General features: G+C 58.2%; 2 protein-coding genes across 5 annotated transcripts; both read left to right on the top strand.

Moving 5' to 3' along the window:
* The first annotated feature begins 550 nt into the window (after positions 1-550).
* Positions 551-7,134, top strand: DNAAF3 (dynein axonemal assembly factor 3). 4 transcript variants are annotated; one of them, XM_008538016.2, is made up of 13 exons: positions 551-718; positions 832-920; positions 1,200-1,351; positions 1,705-1,798; positions 3,160-3,317; positions 3,636-3,818; positions 3,998-4,123; positions 4,232-4,354; positions 4,500-4,632; positions 5,236-5,347; positions 5,553-5,627; positions 5,712-6,461; positions 6,997-7,134. In XM_008538016.2, the coding sequence occupies exons 2-12, from the start codon at positions 836-838 to the stop codon at positions 6,103-6,105; spliced, it is 1,635 nt and encodes a 544-aa protein (XP_008536238.1). In that variant the 5' UTR covers positions 551-718; positions 832-835; the 3' UTR covers positions 6,106-6,461; positions 6,997-7,134. The 4 variants fall into 4 exon arrangements, with proteins under 4 accessions (XP_008536238.1, XP_070414675.1, XP_008536239.1 ...); XM_070558574.1 differs by having other exon boundaries at positions 598-718; positions 816-920; XM_008538017.2 differs by having other exon boundaries at positions 622-718; positions 1,209-1,351.
* On the top strand, positions 7,014-10,528 carry TNNI3 (troponin I3, cardiac type). The gene is made up of 8 exons (XM_008538018.2): positions 7,014-7,148; positions 7,457-7,469; positions 7,614-7,682; positions 8,110-8,151; positions 8,422-8,553; positions 8,981-9,070; positions 9,618-9,794; positions 10,397-10,528. The coding sequence occupies exons 1-8, from the start codon at positions 7,138-7,140 to the stop codon at positions 10,478-10,480; spliced, it is 618 nt and encodes a 205-aa protein (XP_008536240.1). The 5' UTR covers positions 7,014-7,137; the 3' UTR covers positions 10,481-10,528.
* The last annotated feature ends 375 nt before the right edge of the window (positions 10,529-10,903 follow it).

Genomic DNA, 10,903 nt, shown 5'->3' with positions numbered 1-10,903 from the left:
CAATAGATGTAAATAACTTTAAGAGCATCAATAATAGTGAAATAGGAAATGATGAGTTTTGAATATGCATTACTTTTATTTTAATGTAACGTATTTAACTGGAATTTAATTTTTAGTAATTAATTTAGTAAAAAAATTAATTTTTAGTAATGACTGTCTAACAACCAGGTCATAAAATTCTTGAAAGTGTAACAACCAGGGGCCGGAGCTAGCTGGCCCCAGCACATTGCTGGGCTTCCCACCTGGTGAGAAACCCTGTGTAGTAGAGTCACGGTGTGAGGGGGAAAGGGGACACAGAATCCATAGTTTAAAGTCTAGGCCACCTCACTTTAATTTGGATTAATGAAGACTCTATTCCGTTCGGTCTAAATTTAAGACAGCCCGGGCCTCCCTCATCTCAGAAATTTGCACCGCCCCAGGCCCCGCCCCAGTTTCTTCCGGTCCCGCCCCTTCTCCTCCAGCACCGTCGTCATGACAACCGCGTCCACGCACCTTTCTCGTCCCTCAGCGTTCCCATTGGCCAAAAGTTTGTAATGGGCGTATCCCACTCACTCTCACTGGTCAGTTGATCGGGGCGGTGCCAGTCCGCATACTCCCATTGGCCGATTGATCGAAAAGGGCGGGGGCTATGGGCAGCAGTTGTGAAGGGGGCGCGGGACAGCTGCTCAGCACAGAGCAGGGAGGGAGGGGGTGTCCTGGGATATCTGGGAGGATAAAGGTGAGCGGGGTGTTACGTGGAGGAAAGGGGCGAGAAGTCAGGGGCGGTGAGTGGGGAACGGGTGGGCGATGCGGACACGATGTTTGGGGATTCCCAGGATGTCTGCCCCGCAGGGCGATGACCACACCGGCAGGCTCGGGCGCAGGCTTCGGCTCCGTGTCCTGGTGGGGCCTGTCCCCAGCGCTGGACCTGCAGGCTGACAGTGAGTCCCTCACCCAGGACCACAAATCGTCTGACCCAGCGGCTGCCTTCACAGCCTGGCAGACGGCTCGCTAACGTTCTCAGGCTCCAACGGCAGGAGGCCGCCCCCGAGTGGGCGGCCCAGGTGGCCTCTCTGCTGACTACGAGTCTCAGCATGCTTAGAGGCACAGCTCCCTTTGGAACCTAGGCTAGGGGCGCTAGTCCTGCTGGGAGGTGGAGTCCAACGCGCTGGGGCCCTGCAGGGGGGCCTCTCCAGGCCACCAACCCCAGCCTGCTGTAGTCTTGCCAGGTCCTCCCGTGGACCCAGACTCGGAGGCCAATACAGAGCACGAGATCCCCGAGCTAGATGTACTGCTGCTGGGATCCGTCGATGGGCGGCACCTGCTGCGAACCCTGGCCAGGGCGGCCCTCTGGCCTCGGAGAAGGTTCCGCGTGAGTTGGGGTTCTGGAGTGGTGGAGGGAGGAGGGTGAAGATGAGAGCCCAGATTCCTGAGTCCTTGAGGGAGGAGGGAGCTGGGGACCTGGACTCATGCATCCTGAGGAAGGAAGGGTCTCGAGTTGGGGACTCCTGGGTTCAAGTGGGAGAAAAGCCTGAGGACCCGTTTCCTGAATAGTAGTGGGGAGGAGGGTTCTGGGTGCCCAGACTCCTGTGTTGGAAGAGAGGAGGCTTGTGCACAGAACTCCTGGGTCCTGTGGAAGGAGGGGGCTGAGGTCTGCCACTCCTGGGTCTCCTAGGAGTCAGAGACACAGATCTCAGAATCACTCTGCCCTGTCCATCCTTCCAGTTCTATGTGCTGGAGAATAATCTGGAAGCTGTGGCCCGACACATGCTGATCTTCAGCCTAGCCCTGGAGGATCCTGAGAAGATGGGGCTGCAAGGTCAGTTGCAAGGACCCAGATATTCCAGCCCCCAGCCCTTCCCCTCCCTGCAGAGATTTCAATGGTGCAATTAAAACTTTTGGATCTTGTTCCCTATTTCATCACTTGTTCACTCGTTTGGCAGCCTTAGAGCCTCAGCTTTTCCCACCTGTGAAATGGGGCTAAAAATAATACCTCCTAGAGTCATTGAGAAAATTCCAGGAGAAAATCCACATGAAACTGTCAGAACAGTGCAAGACAGAGTGTAAGCATTCAAAAGCTCCTTCAGCAGGAGAAGCCCCAAAGAGATGAAGGGACTTCCTGAGAGGTGGTGAGTCCCCAAGATGTGGGGAGGGCTTGACTGAGCCAAGCTCAGTCCTGCCGGAAGCCTCCCTCAGGCCTGAGTCTCCCTCAGTTAGAGGTGTGACTCCCCGGGAGTTTGCCTGGAGGTGGCAGCCTTGGAAGCGAGACTGAAAGGAAGAGGAGGATTTGGACGGGGAGGCAGAAAGTGATTATTTCCCAGTAACCACAACTTCAGCTTAGTGCCTAGGGCAAAGTCTGGCCTCAGACAGGCTGTGTTCAAATTCTGGCTCTCCTTGCTGTGTGACCTTGGGCTAGCATCGATCCCTTTCTGGGCCTCAGTTTCTACATTTATAAAATGGGGATCCTAAAAGTTCTTCTCCCGTAGAATACTTGTGAGGATTCAGTGAACAGTGCATAGCTCCAGCCTTGTGATATAGACTCATAGCTCTCAGTGAGTATTATTCTTATCATGATCATGGATAGCAATGGTTATTAATAGCCCACGGCATTCAGAATACGTTGCACACATGTCACAATGCACTTTGTATAAAGCTCTTAAACAGCTAGAACTAAAATAGTCTAATCTATCTAACTAAAGGTATAGTTCTCCTTTACAAGGTTCTTAAACAACTAAATGAAACAACTTATATAAGGATTTAGATATATCGATATAGCTATATATGTGCATACGACTAAAGGCGTATAGTTCTCTCCTGTAAGATTCTTAACGAAAGTGAAACAATTTGTACTACAACATTTTAACACACAAATCTCTCCATCTCCATCTATATCTGTATATAACCTTTTCTTTTTGAAGGCAAGGGAAACTTAAACATGAAATTCAGCATTGGGGTTCCCTGGAGGGTGGGGAGGAACAGGCGCGGAGACAGAGGTGAGGTGTAAGTTATTCTCCATGTTCTAGCTGTTGGGATGTGTGGGGTTTGCCGGGGTCCGCTGTACTCATTATATGACTACGAAATAATAAGATTACTATAAAGAGGGTATGCGTCATCCACCTGGGTCTTATTTCTGGCCTCACCCCTCTGCTCCTCACTAATTTTTCTCCCCCCTCCCGGCAGAGAGGAGTGAGACCTTCCTGGAGGTGTGGGGGAACGCGCTGCTGCGCCCCGCGGTGGCCACCTTCGTGTGCGCCCAGGCCGACCGCCTGGCGCACCTGGTGCCGGAGCCCGACCGCCTGGCGGAGCAGCTGCCCTGGCTCAGCCTTGGCGCCCTCAAGGTGCCGCTGCCCGGCCTCCGTCCCGTCAGCACCTGGGATCTGGGTGGCCCTGGGAAGAATGGAGACGGGCGGTCCAAAAGGGGTTGCGGTGATGGAGCGGGCTGGGGTCTCAGGAGTTCGAACCCCAGCTCCCCGGCTCCCGCTGTGGGATTTGGCCTTCGGGAGTGGCTTCTGCTCTCTGAGCCTCAGTTTCTTTATCTGAGAAAGAGGAGATTCGTTCCCGTGCCCTGGGGTGGAAGGGAGGGTCAAGCAGGAGAAGCCGCTCTCCCTGCAGCCCCCTCTCCCTCGCTGTCTCCCCACGCGTGCCTGGCCGCGCAGTTCCGCGAGCGCGACGCGCTGGAGGCCATATTCCGCTTCTGGGCTGGCGGGGAGAAGGGGCCCGAGGCCTTCCCCATGAGCCGCCTCTGGGACTCGAGGCTGCGCCACTACCTGGGCTCCCGCTACGACGCCCGGCGCGGTGTCAGCGACTGGGACCTGCACATGAAGCTGCACGACCGCGGGGTGAGGGGCCTGGGGGCCCTTAGTCCTGGGTGGGAAGGACGAGGGGCTGCAGGGCTGATCCTGGGTCTGAGGGAGGAGGGACTGGGGAGGCCCTGAGTGCTGGGTCTTCGGAAAGAGGGGCTGGGGGCCCATATTACTAGATTCACTGAGGCCTCTCTTCTTGCCTACCCCCTCCCCAGGCCCGAGTCATCCACACTCGCGAGTTTAGGCGCTGGAGGGACACAGGCGTCGCCTTTGAACTCAGAGACTCCAGTGCCTACCACGTGCCCAACCGGACCCTGGCGTCCGGTCGCCTCCTGAGCCACGTGCGTGTCCACTCCCTGCCCAGGCCAGGTCCTTCACTAGGGGGACCCGGGAGCCAGGATCCCGCACATCAACCTCACCCACCTCCTTCTCTCTCCCTGCTTTCCCAGCGCGGGGAGCGCGTGGCGGCGCGTGGGTACTGGGGGGACATCGCCACGGGGCCCTTTGTGGCCTTCGGCATCGAAGCTGACGACGAAAGCCTCCTGCGGACCAGCAACGGGCAGCCTGTCAAGGTGTGCGGCAGGCGGGGCTGGGGCTGGGGGTGGGTTCGCGAGCCTCTGCCCCCTCTGCTTTCTAAGCGAACCTGGAAATCCAAGCTCTCAGCCCCGCCCACGCGGTCCTAGCCCAGCGTCCGGCCACGCCCCTTCTCCCGCACAGTCCGCGGGCGAGATCACGCAGCACAACGTGACGGAGCTGTTCCGCGAGGTGGCCGCCCGGGGGCGCCCGAGAGCCGGCCAGGGAGCCCCCGAGGAGGAGGCGCGATGTGACGGAGGTGGCACCCGGGAGCCCGGTACGCAACGGACTCCGCTCTCCCCCTTGAAATAAGAGGCGGAGCTCGGGTGATAAAGTGAATACATCATCCTCTGGGAGAGGGTGGGACCCGGACCCCCTTCGTAGGCTTCAGTCTCTGAGTATTTCAAATCCGAGAGTGAGCTGATACGGTTTCTGATGCCTGGACAAACGACCGTCCCTTCCTGACATTCCGCCTCTTTTTCTCTCTTTTCTCTGTGTTTCTCTCCCTTTCCTAAATCCTGATGCCATTCTTAGCATTCTGGATTCCAATAGTGGAATTCTAATCCTACCCACAGAACTCTAAGAGGCTGAGAACATTCTACCAATGTGCTGGGCCCAGCTCACCTTGGGAGAGACCCCCAGCCCCAAATCTGGTCGTTAACTATCCCCCAGCCTGGCCCTCCCGGGTGTCTGGATGCCCTGTGTGGTCCTGGGCCTCCTGACGTCTTTCCCTCTCTTGAGTCTCAGTTTCCTGGTCTGTGAAATGGGTTTCTGCCCGCAGGGCCTAAGAGAAAGGATGAGAAAGGGCTTCGGGATAGACAAGGGAGTGTTATCTCCAAGCTTTGTGTGTCTGCCTGACTCTGCCAGTCTTCCCCGGCAGCCCCCGGCCCGGAATCCTTCACTGTCCACTTCCTGCCCCTCGGTTCTGCCCAGACCCTCCACCATAAGAGCTGCTACAAGGGACGGTTCCAGCTTCTCTACGTGTCCTGTGGGTAAGAGGGCCCAGGAGGTCCCCAGACTTCCCTCCCTGAGCCCCTCTTCCCTCAGGCCCCGGATCTCAGGCCCCCAGCCCCTCCTCCCTCAGACCCAGGAGTCCAGGCCCCCAGCCCCCTCCTCCCTCAGTGTCCAGGTTCCTAGCCCCCTCCTCCCTTAGGACGTGGAAGTCTGAGCCTCAGCCCTCCCCTTTTCTCCCCGAAGGATGGTCCATCTTCTCAGCCCTGAGCTCGGGGCCTGCGTGGCCCCCCGAGGACACCTGATTGTGGAATTAGCCCGGTAAGCCAGTGGAGCCCAGGGCAGGAAAGGTCCAGGCTGGGGACCGAATGCCGGGTCCCCTAACACACCACTTCCTGGTTTCAGGTATCTGGTGGACCTGCGGCAGGAGCAGCTCCGGGGGTTCTCCACCCGGGTCGAGGAGCTAGCTCAGGCGGCTGGATTCGCCCCACAGCCTGGGGCCAGGTCGTCGGAGACCTTTGCGCGCTTCTACAAGTCCGAGGACTCTGTTCCCGGCTGCATTGACCCAGCTGTGGAATCCGGCACTCTGACCCCAAAAGCACTGGGCCCGCCCCCAGAAGCACTGGCCCCGCCCCTTCAGACAATGATCCCTCCCTCTGAGGACCTGACCCAGGCCCTTGAAGGCCAGACCCCACCTTCTGAACCCCTTAAGCTGCCCTCAGAGTCTCAGGTTTCACTCTCGCAGGTTCTGGCTCCGCCCACAGGGCGTCAGACCCCCAAACCAGAGAGTCTGATCTGACCCCCAGAGACCACGTCCCCCATCTCTGCCTTCTAAAGTTAGGCCCTGGAATTAGAACCCGCCTCTAGAATACTCAGTTATACTCTCAACATTCCCACTCAGCCCCAGAAGTGTTCCTAGAATTTCAGATTCCATTCCCTGGATTCCATATTCTATTCCTGGAATTCTAGATTGTTCTCTCAGAGTTCTGCATTCCACTCCTGGGACTCTAAGTGTAGCCTAGAGATCTGGCCCAAGGTCTCAGCTCCTCTGCGTGCATCCCCTTGTCCCCAGGAGTCCCGTTCCTAACTGGAGGTTGGGGGTGTCTCCATTCCTGGGGCTGGTGAGCACCCACGAAGTCCCAGTAAAAGAGCCAGGTCCTCTTCTCCGTGTGTCCGTGTGTCTTTCCTGTCCTCAGTCTGTCTCCGGGGCTGGGAGAGGGGAAGGGCAGGAGTGGTTCAGAGAGGAGACCCGAGACCAGATTTCTGGGTTTCCGAGTGGACTAGGGGTAATTTTCTGGTGCTGTCACCTCAGAGTCTGGGCACCTAGATCCTCATATAAATCAGCCAAATTTATTGAGTGGCTAACAGGTTTGGGGCGCTGAAACTGACCATAAGATGGTGAAAAAGACAAAGTTCCAGCCCTCATGAAGACTGCAATTTAGTGACAGGACAAGATTTAAGGGAGGGGCCGGGGGCCCAGACTCCCGGGTCTGAGGGAGGAGGGGTTGGGGGTCCGGACTCACGGGTCTGAGGGAGGGGGGAGCCGGATTCCCAGGCGGCCAAGGTGAAGGGGTGATTCAGCTGGAGCACGGCCTGCCCCACCCCTCACGCGCCTGGTTATCTCGCATCCTGGGCAGGGGGAGGAGGGGGCAACAGTATATTTAGTCTCTGTCCTCGCCCTTTATCTCAGTGTCCTCAGTGAAGCTTGGGCAGACCGGACAAGACCGAAGTCCCGGGTTCCTTCAAGGTCACCCCGGACGCCCTCTCACTGGCCCTCCAAGAGCCCCTTGCCCCTTCTCTGCCTCCTGCAACTCCTGGCCTGAGACTCAGCATGGCGGACCAGTGAGTGATGCTTAGTACCCTGGTCTCCCGAAACCCAGGTAGTGGGAGGTGGGGCGACCTCCCGGGCTCCCGAGATGGGTGAGAGCTGCGAGGTTGGAGAGCTGGCCTGAGAAGGCAGGGAGGGGCAGGACTCGTGGGTGTAAGTGGGAATGAGGCAAGAGTTTGGGAATCAGACCCCTAGGACCTGAGAAGGGGGGACTGGTGGGCCGGACCTCATAGTCACAGGTGCTTCTGGGGTCCCTTAGGAGACGGACTGGAAGGGACACAGGCCCACCATTAACCCCCTGTCTTGGTTTTTCTCCCTGCAGGAGCGGCAATGCGGTGAGAGCAGGCGTGGGTGCATTCGCACCGCCGGGGATGGTGTGGTGTGGAGGGGTCTGGGGCGGGAGTCTGCAGCCCCAGAGCGGGCATGGAGAGGGGCTAGGGAGTCCCGCTGGTGACGTGGCTCGGTTCCCCCGACCCCAGGCCCCGCCCCCGGTCCGACGCCGCTCCTCGGCCAACTACCGCGCCTACGCCACCGAGCCGCACGCCAAGGTGAGGGCGGGGCCCTGCGGGGGGCGGGGCCCCGCAGGGGGTTTCCCGCACCTTGGGGAGGGGGCGGAGCCAGGACCTCAATGGGGCGTGGCTTCGGCCATGGGCGGAACCCAAGAGGATGAGTGGCTTCAGGGGCGGAGTTTCGCACACAACCGGGCTCGGATTGGTGAGAACTGCCTGTGGGCGGAGTTCCGGTGCCCGTGAGAACTGCGACTGCTTTGGGAGTGGTGGGTGGTGCCTAGCCGGAGTCAGAGGCTCAGATTGGTGGATGGGGCTGAGGGGCGTGGCTTCCCGTAGGCTATGGGCTGGAGTTGGAAGCAGGCCCAAATCTGGACCTGGTTTCAGGGGGCGGGTTCTGAAGCCCCTCTCACTGTCCACCTTCGGACCCCCCTCCCTGATTCTTCATTGGTTCTTCTCACCCCGGCAGAAAAAGTCTAAGATCTCCGCCTCAAGAAAGCTGCAGCTGAAGGTGCGGATGGGCCTGGAGAGGGCGCCTAGTTCTCAAGGGGGCGGAGCTTGAAGGTTGGGGTGGGGCTTCGGCTGTGCGAGTGGGCGGGGCTTTCCTTGCTGTGCGGCGTTATGGGGACTTGGCTTCGCGGCGGAGAGCCCCCCCCGTGGGAGGGGCGTGGCCTTGAAATGATTGATCTTGAGGGGGCGGGTCTCTGGAGGGCGGAGGCCGCTTTCCCAGGCGCGCAGTCCTTAGCCATCTACGCCGGGTGGGCGATGGTCCCCTCCGCAGACCCTGATGCTGCAGATTGCGAAGCAGGAGCTGGAGCGGGAGGCGGAGGAGCGGCGCGGAGAGAAGGGGCGCGCTTTGAGCACGCGATGCCAGCCTTTGGAGCTGGCTGGGCTGGGCTTCGAGGAGCTGCAGGTACTGGCTGTAACCAGGGACTCTTGCCCAGCCCGGGGTCCGAGGTTCCTACTGTCCGGACTTGCATCCTTAGGACTCACGGGTATAGGCGGTATCCCCTCCTGCTCAGGACCTTCCCGTCCAATCCCCCAATCCTCACCATCAGGAATTCAGAAATATGGCCTGCAGCTGCCCACAGTCTCAAAACCCAGAGGTCAGTTCCTCCAACCTAATTCAGTCAGATTCTCAGGACTCCGGAGTTCTGCCTTGTTCACAGTTCCCCCAGAATCCAGCTTCAATCTTATCCTTCAGGACCAGATGTCCAGGTCCCCAGCCCCCCTCCTCCCTCAGACCCGGGAGTCCAGGCCCCCAGTTCCTCCTCCCTCAGACCCAGGAGTCTGGATCTCCAGCTTTCCCCTCACCACACACACTACCATTCCTCCACCAGGACTTGTGCCGACAGCTCCATGCCCGTGTGGACAAGGTGGATGAGGAGAGATACGATGTGGAGGCGAAAGTCACCAAGAACATCACGGAGGTGGGAGGCACTGGGCATTCTGGGTCCCTTCAGGGTAGGATGCAATGCCTGGGCCTGTGGTCTCAGCCTGACCCCTGGCAGCTGCTTGTGGTTGCAGACACCAGGAGACCCAGGACAAGTCTGTGAGTCTGGCAGGGTGGGGGCAGAAGGATGAGTACAATATGATCGGGGAAGACTGTCCCAGGCAGAGGGAACAGCACATGCAAAAGCCAGGAGGTGGGACAGAAGAAAATATGTTTGTGGAATTGTGTGGCTGCAGCATGGAGTGTTGGTAAATGAGCTCAGGCACGGGCTGGGGAACAGTGAGATGCATGTAGCTGGACTGGGAAGTTTCAGTGGTTTTCAGAGAAGACACTGGGACGGATCGGGGAGGGCTTCCTGTTCCCAGATGAGGAACTTGGATTTTGTCCCAAAGGCAGTGGGAGCCTGAGCTGGGGAGAGCCTGGATGAAGCCTGGATAGGGATAGGAGGGGAGTGGAGGGTGGAAGAGTAGGGCAAGGGGGAAGTGGAGGGAGGGGTCTCCACCTCCTCTTATGGCCACCCCCAGATTGCAGATCTGAATCAGAAGATCTTTGACCTTCGGGGCAAGTTTAAGCGGCCCACCCTGCGGAGGGTGCGGATCTCTGCGGATGCCATGATGCAGGCACTGCTGGGGACCAGGGCTAAGGAGACCTTAGACCTTCGGGCCCACCTCAAGCAGGTGAAGAAGGAAGACACCGAGAAGGTGAGCATGGCTAGGGCCAGGAAAGGGGGTGCTTAGAGGTGAGGGTGTGGGAGGCAACAATCCCAGGGCCTATCCTGAGGGCAGATGGTGCTTGGAGTTGTGGGGATAAGTATGTGGTAAGGATCCTCAACAGGAAGTATAGGAGGGACACAGGAAATGCAAGAGGAAGATAGGAAGTAGAACAGGAAGGCAGGAAGTGCATTAGGGAGAAAGGAAGTAGCAAGGAGTGAGGAGGTGCACAGGGTGACAGGAAATGGGAGGGGAAAGACAGACGTGCAATAGGAAAGGAAGATGTATGTAAGGAGTAGGGAGTGTACGTGGGAGACAGGAAGTGCAGGTGGGAGACAGGAAGTGTAGGAAGGAGACAGGAGGTGCAGGGGGGAGGCAGGAGGTGCATGTGGAAGACAGGAAGTGCAAGAGGGAGACAGGAAGTGAATGGGGCAAATTGGAAGGGATTGTTGGAGGGGACAAGAAGTGTTCCTGAGCGAGATCCTTGGACAGGCATGCAGAACAGAGTGGCCCAGCAGCCTGGAGGGCAGGTGGAGGATGCTTGAGACTGTGGACCAGGAAGAGCCACTAACCTCTGACCCTCTTCCCTCCAGGAAAACCGGGAGGTGGGAGACTGGCGTAAGAACATCGACGCGCTCAGTGGAATGGAGGGCCGCAAGAAAAAGTTTGAGGGCTGAGCCGCCCTGGCCCTGAGAATGGCCCTGAGGAATAAAGCTTCTCTCTGACCTGGGAGTGGCTGTGTGTTTACTCCCTGGGGGTTTAGGTGTGAGAGAGACCGGAGAACTGAGGGCAGGGCGCCCCAAAGCCATGCCGCACACCAGGAGCTGAGCTGGGTCTCTGATATGGGGCGTTCTAGGCTCCTCTGCTCCAGGTGGGTTGCACAGAGAGGTGGAGACCGAGGCCCAAAGAGAGAGACATCCAGAGACACAGAGACTGAGTCAGAGACACTCACACAGAGTCAGAGACCCAAGGAGAGAGGAGAAAAAAGACAGAGACTCAGAAAGAAATGGAAAACAGAGAGATGTACACACAGCGAGACGCAGAGACAATGGAGACCCTGTAGAGGCAGAAATAGGGACCCAAAAAGGGAGAACTGCAGA

Source organism: Equus przewalskii, chromosome 9, assembly GCF_037783145.1.
Source record: "Equus przewalskii isolate Varuska chromosome 9, EquPr2, whole genome shotgun sequence".
Lineage (NCBI taxonomy): Eukaryota > Metazoa > Chordata > Mammalia > Perissodactyla > Equidae > Equus > Equus przewalskii.
The sequence above is the reverse complement of the archived record's forward strand: the minus strand, read 5'-3'. Positions and strand labels throughout refer to the sequence as shown.

Excerpts from the sequence above, each read along its gene's own strand:
- DNAAF3 (XM_008538016.2), top strand. The coding sequence starts at position 836 with ATGACCACACCGGCAGGCTCGGGCGCAGGCTTCGGCTCCGTGTCCTGG. Across the intron at positions 3,318-3,635 it reads TCAGCCTTGGCGCCCTCAAG|TTCCGCGAGCGCGACGCGCT; the intron begins GTGCCGCTGCCC and ends CTGGCCGCGCAG. Across the intron at positions 4,633-5,235 it reads AGGTGGCACCCGGGAGCCCG|CCCCCGGCCCGGAATCCTTC; the intron begins GTACGCAACGGA and ends CTTCCCCGGCAG.
- TNNI3 (XM_008538018.2), top strand. Across the intron at positions 7,683-8,109 it reads CCACCGAGCCGCACGCCAAG|AAAAAGTCTAAGATCTCCGC; the intron begins GTGAGGGCGGGG and ends TCACCCCGGCAG. Across the intron at positions 8,554-8,980 it reads TGGGCTTCGAGGAGCTGCAG|GACTTGTGCCGACAGCTCCA; the intron begins GTACTGGCTGTA and ends TTCCTCCACCAG.